The sequence below is a fragment of the Canis aureus genome, chromosome 31 (assembly GCF_053574225.1).
Source record: "Canis aureus isolate CA01 chromosome 31, VMU_Caureus_v.1.0, whole genome shotgun sequence".
Taxonomy (NCBI): Eukaryota; Metazoa; Chordata; class Mammalia; order Carnivora; family Canidae; genus Canis; species Canis aureus.
Window position 1 is genome coordinate 36,886,526 of NC_135641.1, and position 22,746 is coordinate 36,909,271.

The 22,746-nt window shown below is 35.4% G+C and overlaps 1 protein-coding gene across 15 annotated transcripts in view; it reads right to left on the minus strand.

Annotated features, from left to right (window-relative positions):
- Positions 1-22,746, minus strand: part of ZBBX (zinc finger B-box domain containing) — a 113,365-nt gene that overhangs the window by 39,566 nt on the left and 51,053 nt on the right. For all 15 annotated transcript variants that reach the window (XR_013369643.1, XR_013369642.1, XR_013369648.1 and 12 more), the window contains 3 exons: positions 14,021-14,179; positions 8,810-8,987; positions 3,971-4,091 (listed from right to left, as the gene is read on the minus strand). Coding sequence is in view for 8 of the 15 variants with exons in the window: in XM_077880203.1 (XP_077736329.1) it covers positions 3,971-4,091; positions 8,810-8,987; positions 14,021-14,179 (458 nt within the window). In the remaining 7 variants the exon portion in view is untranslated. The remainder of the gene's footprint in view (positions 1-3,970; positions 4,092-8,809; positions 8,988-14,020; positions 14,180-22,746) is intronic.

Sequence of the window (22,746 nt, forward strand, 5' to 3'; positions counted from 1 at the left end):
GATCCCTGGGTGGCTCAGCGGTTTAATGCCTGCCTGCAGCCCAGGGCGTGATCCTGGAGTCCCTGGATCGAGTTCCACATCGGGCTCCCTGCATGGAGCCTGCTTCTCCTTCTGCCTGTGTCTCTGCCTCTCTCTCTCTCTCTCCTTCTCTCTCTCTCTCTCTCTCTCATGAATATTTTTTTTAAATCCTTAAAAAAAAAAGAGAGAGAGAGAGATGGGGTCTTTGGGAGATGATGAAGTCATGAAGGTATAGCCCCATATGGGACTGACGCCCTTACAGAAGAGGTCCAGAAGACCCACATAAGGACACAGCAAAAAGATGGCCTCCTATGAACCGGAAAGCAGGCTATTGCTAGACTCTGAGTTTGCCAGTATCTTGATCTTGGCCTTCCAACCTCCAGAACTCTGAAAAATAACCGTTTGTTGTTTGCAAGTTACTCAGTTTATGTTGTTCTGTTACAACATCCCAAATGGACAAAGACAGAAATTGGTACCAGCAGTGGGGTGCTGGTAAAAATGTGGATGCAGCCTCAGAACTCACTGATGAGTACAGGTTGAAAGAGGTTTAAAGTTAGTATTAGTAAATATATATATTGCTATGAAAGAACCTTTAAAGACAATTCTGGTGAGAGGAGAACCGAGGAAAAGCCTCAGTCTTCTTACAGAACACCTAAGCAACCCTGAGCAGAGTATCCATAGAAATATGATTGGTAAACACTATTCTGCTGAAGCATCAAATGAAATAAGGAACACATTATTGGATACTGGAGGAAAAGCAATTTTCATTAACAAAGTGGCAATGAACTTGGCTGAATTGTGCCCGCGTCCTGGTGTTTTACATAAGTTAGACCTTATGAGCAATGTAAGGTAGAACTTAAGAGTGATATAAGGTAGAACTTACGAGCAATGAAATTAGTTCTGTGGCTAAGACAATTTCTAAGCAAAGTATGGAAAGAGAGGCTTGGTTTCTCTTGACTGCTCACAATAAAATGCAAGAAGGGAGAAATGACTTAAAAATAGAATTATTAATCAAAAGATAAGCAAAACCTTGTGTGAAATTCTCAGAACGTTCATATTGAAAGGAATGAGAAGGACTATTCAGGAGAGAACAGGAAGTATATGGCCAAAGGGTCATCTGATCCAGAGATTAGTCAGAGCCATCTAAATAGAAGTCATGACTTTTATCAGAGACAATGGAAAAATGACCTCCAAAGGCAGTTCCAAAGTCATCAGGGCTATCTCTCCCATCATGGGCACAGAAAGCTCCAGGCAGAGAACTGTTGGGGCAATGCCTGGTGAAACTATGAGAGCAAGGGTGCCCCTGTAACCCCAAGCTAAAATAGCCCCATAATTCCATTGACAGTGTGTGACCCCACACAGAGCTATCATAGAAATGGGACCCCCTCCAAAGCCATGGGAGCAGAGCTACCCAGAATCTTGGGGGCCCAGCCGCTGCCCAGTATAGCTGTGGGGACACTTGCCTTAGTGTGTCTGGAAGGCAGGACACCCACTCTGGTGTGTCTGGAAGGTGAGACTTCCATCTCAGTGGGCCTTGGAGTGCAGAGCATCAATGAAGAGGATAATTCTCAAGACTTTACGGTTTAGTAGAATTTGGCCCTGTTGCGTTTCAGACTTGCTTAGAACCTGCTACTCCTTTCTTCTTTCCTATTTCCCTCTTTGGAAGGGAAATATCTATCCCACGCCTGTCCCACCATTATATTTTAGAAGCACATAACATATTTAAATCATCACAGAGAGTAATTTGCCTGAGAATGAATCACACACTAAATCTTACCCATACCTGACTTAGATGATAGTTAGATGAGACTTTGGACTTCAGCCTTGAGTTGACGCTAGAACAAGTGAAACTTTTAGGGGCTATTAGGACAGAATAAACATATTTTACATGTGAGAGATTCATGAACCTTGCAGGGGCCAGGGCAGAAAGCTCTGTTTGGAATAGTTCATAATTTGCCATCCTAACCCCAAAGTGATAGTATTAGCAGGTGGGCCTTTGTGAGATAAGCTCATGAGGATAGAGCCCTCATGAATGGGATTAGTCCCTTATGAAAGGGTTGTGAGAGAGATGCTTTGCCCTTTCTGCCACGTGAGGATACAGTGATGGCCATCAGACGATGGCCATCTGTGAACCAAGAGGCTGGTTCTCTCCAAACACTGAATCTGCTGGCACCTTTATCGTGGACTTCCCATCCTTAGAAACTGAGAAATGAATGTCTGTGTTCATAAGCTACCTGGTCTACGGTACTCTGTGTAACAGCCCAAGACGTTATTTACAAAGGGAAAAGAGTGTACAGTGGAGAAGCTTAGCGAACACCACATTACCACCAGGTTAACATCTTGATGATAAGATACACTGACAATATGACCCTGTGAGAAGGGTATATCCTCTCTGTGTTGTCCTTCTTCAAAATGCACAACCTCAACTTAATTATGAGAAAAAACAAACAAACATCAGATCCACATTGAATATATCCTATAAAACACCTGGCAAGTACTCTTTAAAAATGTCAAGGTCTTGAAAGACAAGGAAAGACTGAGGAATTATAATGGGGAAGGAGATTTGATTTTTAAAAATAAATAAATAAATAAAAAACAATTTGGAATCCTGGATTGGATCCTGAAGTGGAATAAGGATGACAGTAGAGAAACTATGAAATCTCAATAAAAGTCTGTAGTTCAATTAATAATATTGTACCAATTTTAATCTCTTGGTTTTGATACATGCACTATGGTTATGTAAGATATTGCCATTGTGGAAAGCTGAATGAATATGTGGGAAATCTTAATATTCTTTTACACCTCCTCGGTATTCAAAATATGTATATATATTGAAATCTGCCACATGAGAAACAGTTAAAGGAGCATAGGAGTAGATAGTAACCTGTCAAACAGAAGTTTCAAGGAAGATATGAGGGCTGACTTAAAAAATCTGAAGGAATGCCACGGAGAGGAAGAATTCAATTTGCTCTGTATTGGCTTAATTGGTAAGAGTTGAGACCACGTTTAGAAACCAGTCAGAAACAAATTACAGCTCAGTAGGAGATATTACAGCAGTCAGAATGTTCCAAAGATGGAATGGGCCATCTCAGAAGATAGTTTTATACAACTGAAGGTGAAGCAAGGGCTTGCTGATCACTCCTCAGATGCATTCTAGACAGATCCTCCAACACATTGCTCCTCAAAATGCAGTTCAGAGACTAGAATTACCCACATCAATATCAGCTGGTAGCTGTTAGAAATTCAGAAATGCAGAGTGTCAGGCCCCACCCAGATCTACTGAAAAAGAATCTATATTTTGCCAGTCTGCAAGTGATTCATAGGCATAATAAAGTGCAAGCAGTAATGCTATAGGGCAAAGTGAGCCTTTAAAGGTATCTCCCAATATGGATCTTATTTAATCATAAAATTGTGAATGACTCTGACATGTACTCAGTCATAATTCTGGTCCAATATTTAATGGTTTAACTTTTAAACAATTCATAAAATAATGCATCTAGTGAGATAGCCTTTGAATAAAATAATTGAATACTATTAATAAAACTATAATATTAAAGGTCTAATTAACTTAAGTAGATTCTGAGAAATAGAGTCTCAAAAGCTTATGCTAATGTAAAAAAATGAGATTAATACCTTTTCAAAGTAATCTTTCATTTATTGCATTATTTTTGCTATCATTCTTAAATTCTATACCATATTTGTGCCTTTTTCCTCACTACACATTTGCATTTCTCCTAGCAAACTCTAAATTAATGGTGCATCACACATATAAATAAAATTTAAATTCTTATTAGAACAGTAGAAGCTTCACAGGGATTTAATATTGCTTTAAAATTATTTATGCAAATATGAAGCACACATATAAAATTGCTACAAAAAAGCATGTCACACAAGCCAGGAACATAAATAGCTTTTATATTTCTTATTAATAATGCAAAGCTTCAGAAAATACCTTCTGTGTTTTTTAAGCCATAATTTTTCCATATAGGATAGACTGTCTTCCTTAAACTCAATATTGAGTGGTTCTCTCCAAATTTTCAGATTAGTTTGTACTTCACATTCTTCCAATGAGTCTATAAAAATAAACATCATGTGCAAAATTAATGTAAACTAATCTATAAATTACAGCTTTCAAGATACAGAACTCACCATTTTTGAAGCAAATATGCTTGATATTTATCCATGCAATCAATAGTTCTAGGCTTAATTAATGCAAAAGTGTTAAATGTTAGTGATTTATAAAGTGACTTTATAGACAGTTTTCTTCAATAACCTCTCAAAATGAAAGAATCTTATGATTCATAAGGTTTTAAAAAGCAACCAATTCTTTCCAATGATAAAGATAAATACAAACAGATTCATTATATATTCTATAAATGCACATACACATAAAGGTATGTATCATAGCCACTGACAATAATATTTACACATTATGGGAAACAGAGAATAAATAACTCAGAATGACACCTGGAGGAGACAACTGTCCTCATGAATTTATATCTACATGGCAATTTGCTTCCAGATGCTTAAGATGCTTCTGAAGCACTACTAAATTAAAACCACTATTCAGAGATATTTAAAACTGATGGAGCTTTCTGGGAAAGAAAGCAGTGTAAATCCACGATTATCAGTCTCTCCACTTTCCTGGATGCTATCCCTCTCTCCGAACTGACCACCACAGGAGTAGGAAAAGTGCTAAAGGAGAAGAAAGGAAAACACTAAGGAAGAGAAAGATAATTTTCGAAGCCTGAAATTAGAGAATAGTTCCAACTTCATACCACATAGCCTTTGGTGAATAGCTTCCAGAACAGTCAAATGCCAGCAACAGAAAGAAACCAAAAGAATAGATGTCATTCTACCCCTATTCTTAACAAAAAGTAGAGCCATGTTGAAGAAAGCAATGGGAGAAAGTTCTGAGAAACCACCAGAACGTACTACACTGAAAGAACAGGAGCTAAGGATAAGAGCAAAAGGAGATCCCTCCACTCTGGGTCCTTCTTTCCAGTGCAAAACAAAATATTTCTTGATAGGAAAGCTGAAACTATGAGGAATCACTTTTTTTCTGTCTAGTCCTAGAGAGAGACCACTCTGCTTGAAAGATGACCCTTAGGTTTGTCAGGTGATAAAGAGGAAGAAGGTAAAGCAGCTGGTCTGTGATATACCCTTCTCCCATCCCATTACCAATAGTACATCTCCAGGAAATAAAGAGGGCGGGTGACCTGGGTTAATTTGCTTATGTCAATAACCAGACCTTCTGGCAAATAGATTATTGATATTTATGGAAGGAGAGTCTTACCTAATGCATGTAACAGGATAGCTCTTGCTTAGAATTGCTTATAGAAAACAAATCTAGGACACATGGATCTATGAAACATGTCTCCCTGAAAAGTGCCACTTAGAGTCCATAACTTAGGTTTTAGTTTGCTGCCTTGTTCCATGGTTCTCTGGCTACCTTTTGTGAAAATTTGTGTGAGATGCCCCATTCTTCATATTGGTAGAATGTAGGTGTTTTTATCAATAGTAAGTGCCAAAGTCTTAAGGTGAACATATGCTTTGATGTTTTTGAGGAGGTGTTGGAGGAACAGCCAGGCAGCTCATGTAGCTGCAACAGGGCAAGCCAGGAGGAAGATAACAGGGGCTGAGATTACAGAGATAACAGACGTCAGATTACATTGAACTTTCTAGGCCATCGTAGTACCTGCCTTTCACACTGAAGGATTGAGCCTTTGGAGTTCACTCAAAATGAAATCAAGTGAGAAATCAATAACAGAAGGGCACCTGCGTGGCTCAGTTGGTTAAGCATCTGCCTTCAGCTCAAGTCATAATACTGGAGTCCTGGGATGGAGCCCCTCGAGTGAGGCTCCCTGCTCAGTGCAGAGTCTGCTTCTCCCTCCCCTTGCTCATGCCCGCCCCCCCCCATTCTCTCTGTCTCTTGCTTTCTATCAAATAAAAAATAAGTAAAATCTTTAAAAAGAAAAAAATCAATAACAGAAATAACTAGAAAACTTGGAAATTCAAAGCATATTACTAGGCTAAATGGCCAAGGAGCCTATAAAAAGATAATATAATTTGTAATGAGTTACATAAAGTAAATATACCATTTCATCTCTATCGGAGCAGCAAAAATTTTAAAATCTGACAAAGTGTTGATGATAATGGGAGGCAACCAAACCTCCTATATACTGCAAGTGGGAATATAAACTGATACAAATACTTCAGTAAATAATTCAGTTTTATCTAGTATAGTCAAAGACATAGACAGCCTATGACCCAGCTTTCCACATCCAGGAAAAGACAGCTTAGAAATGTGAGCAAATGTGTACCAGGAGGCCTATACAAAGATATTCATACCAGTATTGTTTGTAATGGCAAAATAGGAATCGACCTCAAAACCCATCAACATTTAAACAGGTAAGTGGTGGTATTTTCATATAACAGAAGACTATTAAAGCAGTAAAAATGAATAAAATACAACTATGTATATCTTCATGGGTAAATCTCAGTAAATTATAGTGAGTGAAATAAGTTGCAAAAGAATAGACACTAGCTTTCCACTCACATAATGTTCAAGTACATCTATATTTAACAATGTACTCTTTAGAGAGACACACATGCAGTAAACTACAAGGAATTTTTTTATGAAATGAAAAAATACAGAAATGAAAATGAAATGAAATGAAAAAATGAAATGAAAAAATACAGAATCTAAGTTAGTGACAATCTCTTAGGAGGAAAGACAGAAAACAGGTGCTTACTGCTTTGTTTTTCTCCGGAGGGGATACAAACTTAGTAAATATTCTTTTGTATCTACTTAATATGTTAGGGGAAGAAAAATATTTACAAACATATACATATGATACACACATAGTCCTATATATAATACTCTGGGGCAAAAAAAATCACATATTATATCAACAGAAGTCTTCATCTTAATGATTTCTCTTCAGCAACCACTGACACATCATTTCTACATTTAAAAATCTATTTTAAGGTAATTGTACAAGTACCCAAATAGTTAAGATGGTCATCATAACTTATTTTAACATAGGAAGGCTTAGAAGCAAAATATCCGTCAATAAAATTCTGATTAAGTAAATCATGGAATACAGCATATTATGCAACATTTAAGTAAATCATGGAATACAGCATATTATGCAACAGTTACAAATGATGATGTATAATTCTATTTATATGGAAAATTGAGCATGATAGAATCTAAGCAAAAAAGTTACAAATAGTATGTATAGTGTCACCTCATTCACCCTTGTGTTTGTGCAACTGTGTCTATTGAAAATCATGCACCAACATGTTAACATTGATTATCTCCACATGATTGAATTCAACTTGAACCTTCATTTTCTTCTTGGTTACCTTTTTGTTATAACAAAATCATGTAAAATAATCATTATATTATTCTTATAGTTATTTCCACTATGAAAATTGTTTTCTCTTCTATCTGATTTATCAAATCAGTACTTTTATTATTTTAAACACTGTATCTTTCAAAGTAGACAACCAAAAAGGTGTTTTTATAGAAGGCTTACTCCCTTTCAGGGTAGAAAAGTAAAAAAATACATTGAAATATGAAAGTTCAAATAAAAGGCACATGCAACAACATATATTAAGATACATGTTATAAAGAGAGTACAGAAATAAAATCTTGGAAATATTAATGAAATTGATGTAGCATGAACAAGGGTAGGGAAAGATATTTCAAAGAGAACATTATTTAGTAAAAGATCCAATTCTAATTGGAAGGTGGTATGTGAGACTGAGACCTTGACATTAGGAATTATACTGCTATAAAGAATGAATAATCAGGGACAGCTGAGTGGCTCAGTGGTTGAGCATCTGCCTTTGGTTTAGGGCGTGAACACAGGGTCCTGGGATCGAGTCCCACATCGGGCTCCCTGCATGGAGCCTGCTTCTCCCTCTGCCTGTGTCTCTGCCTCTGTGTGTGTGTGTGTGTGTGTGTCTGTCTGTCATGAATAAATAAATAAATCTTAAAAAAAAAAAGGATGAATAATCAGGAGAGTTCCCATGCTGGGAAAAAAATGAAATAAAAATAATAAAATTGGATGCTGTCAAGGAAGATACATGATTGAAATTTATTACCTAATATTTTATTTTCAGTAAAAAGCAACTGGGAGTCTCTATAAGATTCTGAGTAATAAAATTAATAAATCAAATACACTTCAAAGCATGACATTCCTCAAGAGATTCTGAGAAATAGAGAGAGTATGCACCTCAGTCATCCAATCTTCAGTGTCTAGAATATGGGTGCAAAAGTCATCAAGGAAAAATAAAAACAAGAAATATCCCTTTGGGAAGAAAAAAAACAAAAACAAAGAACAAATCAATTATCCCTCTTAAGTTGAACAGCGGTCCTTGAAATATATTTTTTCAAGAGACATATAAAAAAGTTCTTTACTCTCTGTCCCAGCGATCCTCTTGTTTTATGTCTACTTAAATCTATAAAAGAACAGTTGTCCTGACAAAAACTTTCTGCAAGGAGTGCGGGGAGCTGAGAGCATCCAATTATTCATTCATTTAACAGTTCGAATTTACATAGGAAACAAACACACAACTCCCCAGTGCTCACGCTAGGGCTCTATAATTATTAAACCACTTACCCTTGGTTGTGCAGTGAATGCTCTTTGAGGAGTTATATCAAAATATTACCCTAATGCACACAGTTTTTGAACACTGCATTTATGTTCACAGAGAACGGAGATAAATACAATAAAAGCAGTTTTGTTTTATAACATACACTTTATAAAAATAGCTGTACCTGCTTTCGCTGTGTGTAAGTTCTGCTTCTCATTGTCATCATGATGTCCAGTTCTCTGCTGATTTAAAGCTTCCTGAACGGGCTGGGCAGAAACTCCTTCATCACATGACCCTTCTTCACGTAGAAGCCTATCTTTTGGATTTGAACATTCTGTTCTTTTTGTGGTTGGGACTTCTACCTAATTCAATTAAAAAGTGTATCTAAGTGTACTTTCCTAAATTTTCCATATTTTAAAACACAGGTAGCATTCATTATTAGGCATTTCGAATCATACACTACTTTTTAACTTAAAAAGAGAATGTTTTTAAGTGGTACCTACTTATATGCTTTACTGATTTCTTTAAAACCATATCAACAATTATAAATGGTCTCTTCAAAAATTATTACAACTAGAGCCTGCATGATGGAGGATTTATCATCATGTTATTCACCAGTGTTCTCCCTGGAAAGTGGCAATGGCCGTGAATCTATTCCTCCTACTTCTCCAATCTGCTCTCTGCAACCTTCCCACAGCAGAGGGAAGCAGGTTTTTAAATATGTGTATCTGATCATGTCCCCACTATGTTCAAAACCCTCCAAAGACTCTATGAAACCTCCAGTTCCTACTAGGACCTACAAGGTCCTGCATACAGACTTTCTACTCCCTTGCCATTTTACTTCACTTCTTTAATTCCCCTCTTCATTCACTGGGCTCCAGCCAAATTTATATTCTTGCAATTCTGAGCCCATGAAGCACGTTCTCACTTGAGGGACCTGTACTAGCCATATCCAACACCTGAAGTGACCCTTCTCCATATTTTCACATAGCCATTCCACTCATTTCAGTTGGTGTATATTCAACTGTCACCTACTCAAAGACTGGGTGATGACCCTACAAATATAGCCCCTTTACCCCTCCACTTTCCATTCCCTTACCTGCTATATTTTTCTCTGAATAGCATCTCTGGGTGAATTTACTCCACATGTTTATTTGTTTCTTGCCTGTATCTCCCCATTAGAATGTAATGAGATCAGGTATTTGTTTTTTTTTTCCCTCAGTACCAAGAACAGTGCACCTGGCACAAAGTAGGTGCTCATTAAAAGTTAGTTGAATGAATGAACAAATTAATTAACGCATATGAAGCATCTCATGTTTCTCAGCATAATGAAAGAGGAAAGGATGAATTCGGTACAAAATATAGATTCACTGAGAACACACAGAAGAAAATAAAGGTAGGATTTGGCAGTTATCCACTGGATCAGAGAAAACAGCCAAATTAGGACAATAAAGCAAAATAAAGTCCACACCGATGCTGAATTAGCAATGTGAATTTATCTACACTGATCAAATTGCTAAATCTCCATTGTGTATCTTCTAGATACAAAAGCAGAATCCTCTATGTTCACCCCTTAATTGCAAAATAAACAGGCAGATTGTTTAAGAGTATAATTGAGAAAAGAGCATTAAATACGTGTCCAACATTCTGAATATAAACAAAAAGCATCTGGGAACCTGAAGACACTGTGCCAGCTGCCGGCCACAGAAACACAGGTTAAAAAGTCCACAATAGAAACAGGCACAAGAAACAAGTTATTGGACTCAGATAAACAAGAACTCTATAGGCAAAATGTGGCAAAGACATACTCCAGAGACAGGGACCAGAATATATGCTAAAACATGGAGTCAAAGAGCACAGTCACATAAAACTGTTAGTAGTTTGTACTGCAATAGTAAAAGGTAGGATGTGAGAAAATATAGAGTGTAAAAAATGATCTGGGCCCATCATGGAGGATCCTGCCACCATACAGAGGAAATCAAATATTAATACATAATGGAAATTCAAAGTCATTTAAAAGTCCCACATAGTAGTGTGGGAGAAAGGGAATTAAGGTATAGTGAGTTTGGTTGCAAGGAAACCAGTTAAAACATTACTGTTCATTAATAATATCTATCAACATCACATATGCATGACCCTCTTCAACTAAGAATTTCAGAATTTTATCATATTGATATATCATATATATATATGCAATAATATTTTTCACAATTACTCTTTATACTATAGTTTGTGCTGGCAAAAGATTGAAATAATGTAAATGTTGATCAGTGGGAATTTAAATTTTTTTCAATTTAAATTTTTATATTTTAAAGTCATTCTGTATCCATTAACTGGGGGTGTTTCATAACCACTATATAGAATGAAAAGGCTATAAAATGTACTTACATGAATATCAATACTATATCTTTTTAAGTATAAAAAGCATATCTGCAGAGTAGCATTTAACATATTAACATCTGTATAAAGAAATACATATGTACAAAGCTGGAATTATTATTGACTTCTAGAAAGGGAGAGGATGAAATCCATGTTCTGTGTTAGAAGCCTTTTGCACTTTAAGAAAAAACTAATCTCAGTATTTGGAATAGCAACAAGGATAGAAGGGACCAAATAAGCACGTTTTTAGACGGTAGACTGCATGAGACATGGTAGCCAACTGGATGTGCAGAGTAAGAAGAGAAAGGACTACAGGAAATAATGGTTCTTGGCTCATCTGGAAAGCAAGAAGATAGGCTGTTACTAATAGTGACATCCACAGGTTTTGGAGGAGAGGTGAATTTGGTTTGAAAATACTGAATTTTAGGGACACCTCGGTGGCTCAGTCGGTTAATCAGCCAACTCTCGATTTTGGCTCATAATCTCAGGGTCATGAAATCAAACTGCATGTTGGGCTCTGCACTAAGCATGGAGCCTACTTAAGATATTTCTCTCCCTCTCCCTTTGGTCCTCAACCCTCCCTCATGTGCTCGAAGAAGAAGAAGAAGGAGAAGGAGAAGGAGAAGGAGAAGAAAAGAAAATACTGAATTTTAGAAGTATGTGGGAAGGTATTTATAGGTATCCAGTAATCATTATGAGTGTATGCATGTGTGTGTGTTGTACTAATGAAGCACTGAAAACTCAATGCTTAATATAAAATGGTTTAAGTATGCAGTGATTCCAGCAGGTCTCCAGAGCAGCTCTTTTCCAATCAATGAATCGGAGATATAAGACATCTGCCTTTTATATCTATGCCTTTGGAATACTTGGCTTCCTCACAGTGGTGGGAAGATAGGAAAAGTCAGAAGGATTGGACATTGGCTTTTAAGTGCCTGAGCCCCGGATTGTGATATGCTACTTCCACTCAGAGCCCATCATTACTCTAACCAGTACTGAAGAGACTAGGAAATTTGAAAAACTACACGGAATCCAGTGCTGTATGTTTATTATCCTTCTAAGCCACATACGTAAGATATGTTTTAATATCCCCTTCTAGAAGAAAGGACCCTTTTTAATAAACTTAAACCCAGAGCTTCTGATGCTTATTACAGTTGGGGAGCCACTGCTCTTCGGCCAAAAGGAGTACTAAGTATACGAAGGGGTTATCTCTTCAGAGTGTGCACTGAGTACAGGTGCACACCTAAAGGTTGACAGCAGTGACATTCACCAGAATAATCACACCACAGTGTATGTGTGTGGTGAATACTCACACACACACACCTGAGCAGTTGTTAAAACCACACCTCTGGACCCACCCAAAGAGAGGCTTAATTTAGTCATGTGTGTTTCTTTAATGGTTTTCCAGTTTGTTCTAATGTATACTCCTGGATGAAACCACTGAAATAACAGTTTTTAAGTTAGGACAAAAAGTAGAGAGGGTCTATAGACATACAGTCACCAATGGGGACAAGAGGTAGCATTTATTGTAGGGATTAAAAGCACAGGCAAAGGCATAAGCCTTCTAGTAGGTCTAGTTACTAAGTTCCTCTCTGCTTTTGTCATCTGTTAAGTGGAGTAATAATGAAAAACTTATATAGTTATCGTGATTATTGGATAAGAGAAGGCAATTAAAGGATTAAGCACCATGCCTAATGAAAGTTGTTTAACAAATGTTAATTTATCACTATTTTTATTGTTAAGATAAATGAGATAAAATGGCAGGCAGTAAGGAGAAACCCTTAAAACCACAGCCTCCGTGTAGTAGCTAAAAGCAAATAATTTGGAGTCCCAACGTTTGGGTTCAAATCTTAAGGCCCACTAGCAATGATACTTTGGGCAAATATAAAAACTGATCTTTGTCACTGATTTTCTCACCTGGAAAAAGAAGGGGAAAATTAAGAGAGGACAGAAAAAAATAATACATGTAAAAGATGTAGGACGGTGTTTGGCAGAGTCAGTTTTCAACACGTCACTATCACAATAACGAGGCCATAGCTCATCAGGGATCCTTCACAATCACCCTTGACAGGTCTATTAAGTGAACTTCACATAAAAACACTGACTTTCCTGGACATTTCAAGCACAGTTTCTTTGTTGGAAAGAGGTCCTGTGAGCAAAAAGCATGTTTTCTTCTTTATTCTGTGAGCATGGGTTAGGAACCCAACAAAAAAACTGAAGTCCAAGTCACCCTGTCGCCAGGTAACAAGCTGTTTGACTTTGGCCAGGTTTGTTATGATTTCTGAACTACAGTGGAAAGATGAGTGGCATCTAAAAGAATGAGGATTATTACATATGTCAAAATTTGAGGAAGATTGCTTCTTGCTAAAAAACCAATTCAACAAGTCTATTACAAAATATAGGTATGAACTGATGAAAACTTATCTAGTACATCATGGGATCAGTGATCAATCTGAATAACGACCAGAATTTGGATTAAATTGGATTAAAATCCAATTTTTAATAACTGTAAAATTGCCTGTCACCTAAAATAAGCCAAAATAAAAAAAACAAAACAAAAACAAAAAACAAAACAAAACAAAACAAAAAACTTGGCAAGGTTTTGTATTTTTAGCCTCTCTGAAATCTTGACTGAAATAAAATTGCTATAGTGGGTTGTGCTATTTTTTTTTTCATATTTCTCCCAAATACTCATTCATTTCCTGACATGGTAGAAATGTCCAGAAAGCAACATGGTCAAACAACCATTCATAAAAATAAATAAAAAATAATAAAAATAAAAATAAATAAAAATAAAAATAAAAAAATCAGTGTTCAATGGAATCAAAGAAGTTTCCTTACAAGGATTTTTAGTCTAGATGTTTTTAAATCACAAGACAAAACAAAAAACAAATCCAAATATTAAATACCAATGTGATAAAATAAACTGCAAAATTCTATAGCTCTAGTTAAGCCTACAAATGACAGTCTCCATGATCATGTATGACAGAAAATATCTATTCTATTTTCCATAGCTTACCTCAGGGTTGCTCCCCTGTAGAAGAAGAGGTTTAGGTTGATGCTGACTTTTCCTAATCCCTTTTGTAGAACGATTTTCCCCTTTGGATTCATCTGGATTAACTTCCTTGATAAACTGGTGGGCAACATCCAGTACATTGGACAATATTTGAGATTTTGTCTATTAAAACAAAAACAAAATATGACTGAAAAGTCCAGTATGTCAACCTAAGTAACTTAGATACATTAAATCATAGTTTTGTTATCCTATGATTACTAAAATCCAGTACATTTTATTTACCATTTCAAAATACAAATTGACTTTATATCGACCAATATAATAGTGACAGCTGCCATCTACTCAGGAGCTAGTATGGGATCCTAAGTATGTTAAAAACATATCATTGAATCTTCAAAAGTCAAGCATAACTATTTTTGTCTCTGTTTTAAGGATAAAGAAATGAAAGCTCAGATGGTTTAAATAACTTAGGCCTGGTCACATGGTGAGTGGGTGGCAGAGCCAGGAAATGACCCCAGGTGTGTATAATTCTAATGACTCATAGCCTTCCCACTATGTCAACCCCAAATAGAGAGATGTGTTATTTTTGAACAACACTGCTAAAAAACTAAATATAGCTAATCTAGTAGGAGCCTGAATAAGCAGTAATGAGCATCCCTTGGTGATAAAACATCTTTAGAAAATATTAACTATTCAAAAGTGCACACCAAGAAGTGCCTCTACCTGTAGGTTCCTAGTAAACTAGTTGTTCCTCATTTTGTATCTTTGCTCAGGAGTTTCACCTGCCAGGGAGACCTTCCCTTCTCTACCATCTTCTTTCCCTGGCACACTCCTACTTCTTCTTCTAGATTTATCCTAAGTTACTCCCACAGGTCTAGGAACCTCTTTGCCCTCCTTCCTCTTGCTGTGGGAGGTGCCCATCCTCCATACTCTCTTCATACCCAAAGTAGATCTCTACTAGCCCATACAATATTGGTTTTTACAACACTTTTTGGTGTCTATCTATTCCATCATACCACAGAAATTCACGGAAGGAAAAAAAACAAAAAACAAAAACAAAAAAACCTTGTCTTCTTAAATCCTTCTAAGGCTACCACAGAGCATGGCACATATAACATATGGTAAAAATAAGGTGGTGGGGGAGGGAGAGGGAAAGTTGCAGAATTAAAATAAACGACTGAGAAACAGAATTTAAAAAACCTCTCCATGTGCCTTCACAGTAGCTGAAAAGAACAGTCAACTCTTGGAAATTTTCTTTCCTAGAGTATCTTATATTTAAATATTAGTTTTCTCAAAAAAAATTTTTAATTTAAAAAGTAAATATTACTTTTCTCAGTATTAAGACTGTATATGTCATATGTCATTTTTCTTATTTTTAAAATAAGCATTCAAGGGAAGGGAAAGATTCTATGATCCCCATTATGTAGACGAGGAAATCCAAGTTCATAAAACTTAGGTCGAAGCCAAATGGATCCAAAATATTGGAGCTTAAGTTAGAACCAAGATCTTCCTTCTTCCAGCCTAAGTCCTTTCCTTTACTGAATTATGCTAATACAGATAATGTGTTTTCCTTTCAATTTCCCGGGTCTTAAAATATATTAAATTTTTATGTCCACAGATATGAACATTTTTCCTTCCTTTACAAAAAAACTGTAATTATAATTGCTTATGCAGGGATCACATTTTTTAGTTTTTGTTTCTAACTTATTCTGCTTATTTTCATTTTTGACTAGGCATTACTAAATTGAAGGGAGAGAGATTCTTTTTTTTTTTTTTTTTTAACTTTTATTTATTTATGATAGTCACACACACACAGAGAGAGAGAGAGAGAGAGGCAGAGACACAGGCAGAGGGAGAAGCAGGCTCCATGCACCGGGAGCCCGACGTGGGATTCGATCCTGGGTCTCCAGGATCGCGCCCTGGGCCAAAGGCAGGGGCCAAACCGCTGCGCCACCCAGGGATCCCGAGATTCTTCTTTTACTTGTCTCATCCATTACCTACAATGTAGGGGTGGGAGGCACGTGAACCTTACAGAAACCAAACTTTTGAACAACAAAATTAGAAGTATTCTATAAGAGTAGAATTATAGAACACACTTAAAACATCTATCTCTTAATTAAGAAATATAAAATTTAACAAAATCATTAAGATTAGAAAGTTACCACAGTACTATAACATACTATATTACAATACCTTTAAGTTCCTAGGTATGTGAAAATGTACCATTTATATGTTAATGATTTGCAACTTCTTGTTCTCTAGATCCAATCTCCATACTTATTCTGGAGAAGAATCTACAATCTGGGTGGAGTTTATGATAATTTAACAGAATGTGAGAAGTAATGAATTTTACTGCTACCGGCAAGGTGCTAAGAAACTACCCCCTTTACTGTTCTGCAAGCTTGCTAGATGGATGTAGGGTGACCTCGGAAGTAACATATCCAAGAGGTGGTGCTACACATTAAAGTCCCCAAATCAAGAGAGAGGGAGATGTTTAAAAGAGATGTCTTAGAGATCCATGTTGAACTCTGGGTGAGTAAAAATTAAACTTTTACTGTTTAAGCCACTGAGGTTTGGGAGTTCTTTTTATACTTCAGCAAACATTATCCTAATATATATAGCCTCATATTTGGAACTACTCCTAACTGGGTATTCTGTTTCAGGGAGAGGAAAAAAGAAAAAATAAAGATGCTTTAAAGGTATTTCCTATTAAAAACACACATAAACATAGTATTTCTATGTCTTGCCAAAGTTTTCCTCTCCACTTGGAAAGGCTAGCTTTCCTATTATAATTCTATTTATCATATTAGACCAAGATCAAATGTTATCCAGTTCCAATATATCTCAATGGCATTATAAAAAATAGCTCAGAAGGGCAAATTACTTAATCTCTCTGAATGAGTTTTCTTCCTCAACTAACTGCAGCAAAATTTACATATTTTCTATGTGCCCTTATAACTCCTTGCTTACATCAGTACTAGAGCTTTGCTCCTCCATGTGTAATCTATAAATCAGCAGCACCACCATAAACTGGAAACTTGCTAAAAATACAGAATCTCAGGTCCCACTCAGAACCACTGAATCAGAGTCTGCAGCTTACCATGTAACTTGAATGCTCATTAAGGTTTAAGAATCATGTGTCATACCATTCAGTTGCATTACAGTTAGTTGAATACATCTGTCTTCCCCTTCATGATTATGAATTCCTTGAGAGGGAGGACCATGTCTTATTCTGCCCTATCCATGCTTTATATCACCTTCTTTCGATTCTCCTCCCCGCAGCCCTATCTTTCACACTTTGCAACTAGAACATTGCTTGACACTGGTTAAGTACTTGAGAAATGTTGGTTGCATCAAATTTCACCGACTTACTGAGATAAAAATGACTAAAAATTCTATTTGAACATTCCTTCCTTATACCTAAGCTATCTAAGTCAGTGTCAACAGAGGCAAAATCAATGACACTGTTAATAACAGCATAATAGGGAAAATTGTTTATCCTTCTGATCCTATAAAACGAAGACAATATGTACCTTGCAGAGTTGTTGTGAAAAATATACATCCTGTATGAAAATCACCTACCACAGAGATGACATAAAGTAGTGCATCCAAATGATTGCTACCATTTTATCGAAATCACAATACACTACCTTTTCTGTAAGATAAATAGTTCAAATATCCCGAAAATAGAATTCAAAGGTGGGACATCTGACTGATAATAGTGAAGACGTCAGTAAATAATTCTATCTCCATAAAACAAATGATAGCTGGATAATAAATTTTTTAAAACTATTTCAGGGCTCTGAAGTCAACCAAAAGCAAACAAGATGTTGAGAAGTATTTACTCAAGGAAAAACTACTACAGCATTACTGAAGAGCAGCAAAAATCTATGGGTTCTTTAGATGGGGTTGCTCCTTTCTTCTATCTCCCTTCCCAAGTTGGTCAATGTTACTAGGGTAAGACTGAAGAGAGAGTGTGCTTGACTCCTGGCAGAGGGAAAAATCTTACAGTTATCAATGAACTAACAAATCTGGTTAAAAATGAATGAGGAAAAACTACAGCCCTGACAACTTGAGACTTTGGTCTCAATTAGGGTGAGCAATGGACTAGCCAAACATTTAATGGGATGATTCTGAAAAAAAGAGAAGGTTATAGAAGAGCTGCTTAAAAAATGGAAATCATAAAAAAGAATCAAATGAGAATTGTTTTAAGTTTTTATTTATTGATTGATGAGAGACACAGAGAGAGGCAGAGACATAGGCAGAGGAAGAAGCAGGCTCCTCTCAGGGAGCCTGATGTGGGATCGATCCCAGGACCTCAGGATCACGACCTGAGCCAAAGGCAGATGCTCAACCACTGAACTACCCTGGCGTTCTCCAAATGAAAATTCTTGATTATGACCTAAAAAGAATTTGAACAATTTGAAATGGAAAAAAAAAAAATCAGTGTACTTGAAGAAAGAGATAAATTATCTAATTTAAAAAGTAAAATGTAAAAGTTTAAAGAAAATGAAAACAGCCTTACAGATCTATGGGACATCATCAAGCAACCCATATACATTTAGTGAAGAGTATTAGAGAGAAATGAGAAGAAAAATATATATGAAAAAATTATGGCCAAACTTAAAAATTATTACTTTAAAAATCCAAAAAGCTCAACAAGCCTCAAGAAAGATAAATATACAGAGATCCCTACTTACCAAGACACATCATAACCAAACTACTGAAAGTCAAAGATAAACAGGAAAACTTGAAAGGGATGAGAAAAATTACTCATCACATATAAGAGCACATAAATATGAATAACAAATTGATTTTGCATCTAAATAAAACGGGAACCAAAAAGCATTAGAATGATACAAAGTGATGACAGGAAAAAAACTGCCAAAAATAATTCTATATTCAGGAAAACTATCCTTCAAAAATGAAAGCAAAGACATTCCCAAATAGACAAAGTAAGAGATAATTCATTACTAGCAGATGTGCCTTACAAGAAATACTAAAAAGAGGTTTTAAGGTTAAAGGTATTAAATCCACCAGAAGAGAGATAGATCCCCAGAAACACAATTATATGGATAAAAATAAAAAATATATTTAAATATTTCCTTTTTTCTGTTTTCAATTTATTTCAATAGCATAAAGTTATATATAGCAATAACACTGACACTATATTGTGAATTTATAACATTGATTTATAACATATAACCTACACAGAAAATGGGAAGAAAATAGAGCTAAAATAAAGCCAAGTTATAATATTTTACCATAGTCAGTATTAATGTGAAGTGCTATAAGATGTATATTGTAATACCTAGAACCACTAAATAAATACATGTTCATACACACACAGAGATACACAAATACCCAAAAAAGTAATTTTAATGGCACAATAAAAAAAAACTTTAACAGAAAAGAAAGTAGTAAGGAAGGAAAAAAAGACAAAGGCATAGAAAAAAAATAGCAACATGGAAGATGTAAATCCAATTACATCATTAATTACATTAAACATACCAACTGAGACAGAAACTGTCAGACTTGGCAAAAAAGAAAAAAAAAAAAAGTTCCAACAATATGCCATTGATAAGAGCCTGACTTTAGATTCAAAGACAAATAGATTAAAAGCAAAAAGGTAGAAAATATATACCTTGAAATTAATAATCCTAAGAGAGCTGCAGTGGCTATATTAACAAGGCAAAAAATAGAATAGGACAAAGAGGGATATTTCATAATAATGAGTCAATAAACAGAAAGTTATATTTATGATCATTTATATCTATAACAATTATATATGTAACCAAAGAACCACAAAATACATGAAGCAACAGCACATACAATTAAAAGGAGTAAAAGCAGCTGCTTGGGTGATTCAGTTGATTAAGTGTCTGCCTTAAGCTCAGGTCATGATCTTGGAGTCCTGGGAGGAGTCTCAGAATCAAGTTCTCATTGGGCTCCCTGCTCAACAGCATCTGCTTCTCCCCTTCCCTCTGCTCTTCTCCCCACTTATGTGCTATCTCTTTCCTTCCCTCTCTCTCTAGCACTTGTGCTCGTTCACTCTCTCAAAATAAATAAATAAAATCTTGAAAAGGAGTAAAAGCCAGTTAAAAAATACAATTAGAAATTTTAATTCCCATCCTCAGAGATTAATGAAATAGGTAGGCAGAAAATCAGTAAGGATGTAAGAAACTTAAACACCACCATGAAGTAATTTAATCTAAGAGACATTTAAAGAAACCTTAACCTCACAGCAACAAAATATGAATTCTTTCAAGCTCATATGGGGCATTCTTAAGATAGACCATACATGCTCCACATAAAACAAGTATTAATAAATTGTAAGTATTGAAAGCATATAAAATATGCTCTCTGGGCAGCCTGGATGGCTCAGCGGTTTAGCACTACCTTCAGCCCGGGGTGTGATCCTGGAGACCCTGGATCAAGTCCCAATTCGGACTCCCTGCATGGAGCCTGCTTCTCCCTCTACTTGTGTGTCTGCCTCTCTCTCTCTCTTTCTCTGTGTCTCTCATGAATAAACAAATAAAATATTTTTTTAAAATATATGTTCTCTGACCTCAGCAACAACAACAAAAAAAAAAATTAGAAATCGGCAACAATTTTGGGAAATCACAAAATATTTAGAAATTGAGAAATTTCCTTCCAAGTAACTGTTAACAAAAAATAAATCAGAAGGGACATTAGTAAATAATCTTGAGTTGATTATAAAGGAAGCATAACAAATCAATAAGATACAGTGAAAGCTGTGGATAGACTGAAATTTATAGCTTCAAATGGTTGTTTTAGAAAGGAAGAAGATCTAAAATCAATTATTCTAATCTAATCCTCACTCAAGAAAGTAGGGAAAAATAATGAAAGTAAAAAAGTTCAAAAGTAGGTAGGAATCAGAAAATAAGGATCAGAATCAATAAAATAATTTTTTTGAAAAAAAATCAATAAAACTAAAATGAGGTTTGTTAAAAAGACTTAAAAACCTCTAGCTAAACTGATCCCAAAAAAGAAGAGTAAAATACAAATTAGCAAAATCAATAATGAAAGGAAGAACATTAGTATAGACCTATAGATATTAGAGGATTATAAAGGAATCTAAAACCTTATGCCAATAAATAAGACAACTTAGATTGAATGCGTAAATTCAATGAAAAACACAAATCACCAAAACTTACTTATGAACTAACAGAAAATCAGAATAGAACAGTAGGGTAAAGAAACTGAATAATTCAAAATCTTTCCCTGAAAAAAAAAAAAAAAAATTCCCAGACTCAGATTGTTTTACTGGTAAAGTCTACCCAACAACTACAAAAAGAGGAGGAAATACTTCTAAACTCATTTATGAGGACAATACAACCCCAATACCAAAGTAGACAACCATATTCCAGGAAAAAAATTAAAAACTACAGACTAATATCCCACAGGAACTTAGATATAAAAATCTTTCACAAAATATTAGCAGATCTGTTCCACTAGTATATAAATTATGAATCACGACCAAGTAAAACTATATCCAGTAATGAATTCTTAGCAGGACATCTAAAAATCAAGCATTGTAAAAAGGCATATTAATAAAAGACAAAACAACATGATCATATCAATAAAAATAGGGAAGAAACAGCAGCAAGGAATACAAAGAGACTTCCTCATGGTAAGAGCATCTATGAAAAACCTATAGCAAACATCACAATTATTGGTAAAAAGACTAAATGTTTGCCTTAAATCAGAAACACAGCTGGGATGTGTTTGTCACTCCTATTTAACATTTACCGGTAGCTATAATTAACACAATAAGACAAGAAAAAAAATTAAAAGTACCTACATTAAAAAGGAAGAGATAAAACTATTTTACTCATACAGGATATGATCCTGCATGTAGAAAATCCTAAGGTATCTAAAACAAGCAAACAGACAAAACAAAAAAATGAAAAACAAAAAAACAGCTACTAAAATAAGTGAGTTTATCAAGATCACAACACTCAAGATCAATATTCAAAAATCAATTTTATTTGTATATCCTAGCAATGAACAACCCAAAAAATAAAATTAAGAAAATAATTACACATAGTAACATCAAAAAGAATACTTATGAAATTATTTAACAAAAAAAAATTATATGAGTTTAACACTAAGAAGTAAAAACACTGATGAGAAAAATTAAATAAAATTTAAATGTTATAGACGGAAAGACTCAATATTATTAAGATGGCAATTTTCCCCAAATCAATTTGTATGCCACATAAAATCTTTATGAAAATATTATCCTGTTATGTATATGGACACAATGAGATGTCATCTCACACCCGTTTGGATGGCTACTATCAAGAAAACAAAGGATAACAAGTGTCGGTGAGCAGGGGGAGAAATTAGAACCCTTGTGCACTATTAATGGGCTTGTAAAATAAAGTTCAGCTGCTATAAAAAAATGAAATTTCTTCAAAAAATTAAAAATAGACTTAACATATGATCCACTGGGCAGCCCAGGTGGCTCAGTGGTTTAGTGCCACCTTCAGCCCAGGGTGTGGTCCAGAAGACCCGGGATCAAGTCCCATGTCGGGCTCCCTGCATGGAGCCTGCTTCTCCTTCTGCCTGTGTCTTTGCCTCTCTCTCTCTCTTTCTCTCTCTGTCTCTCGTGAATAAATAAATAAAATCTTAAAAAAAAAAAAACACATGATCCACCAATTCCATTTCTACATGCATATTCAAAGTAATTGAAAGTAGGGTCT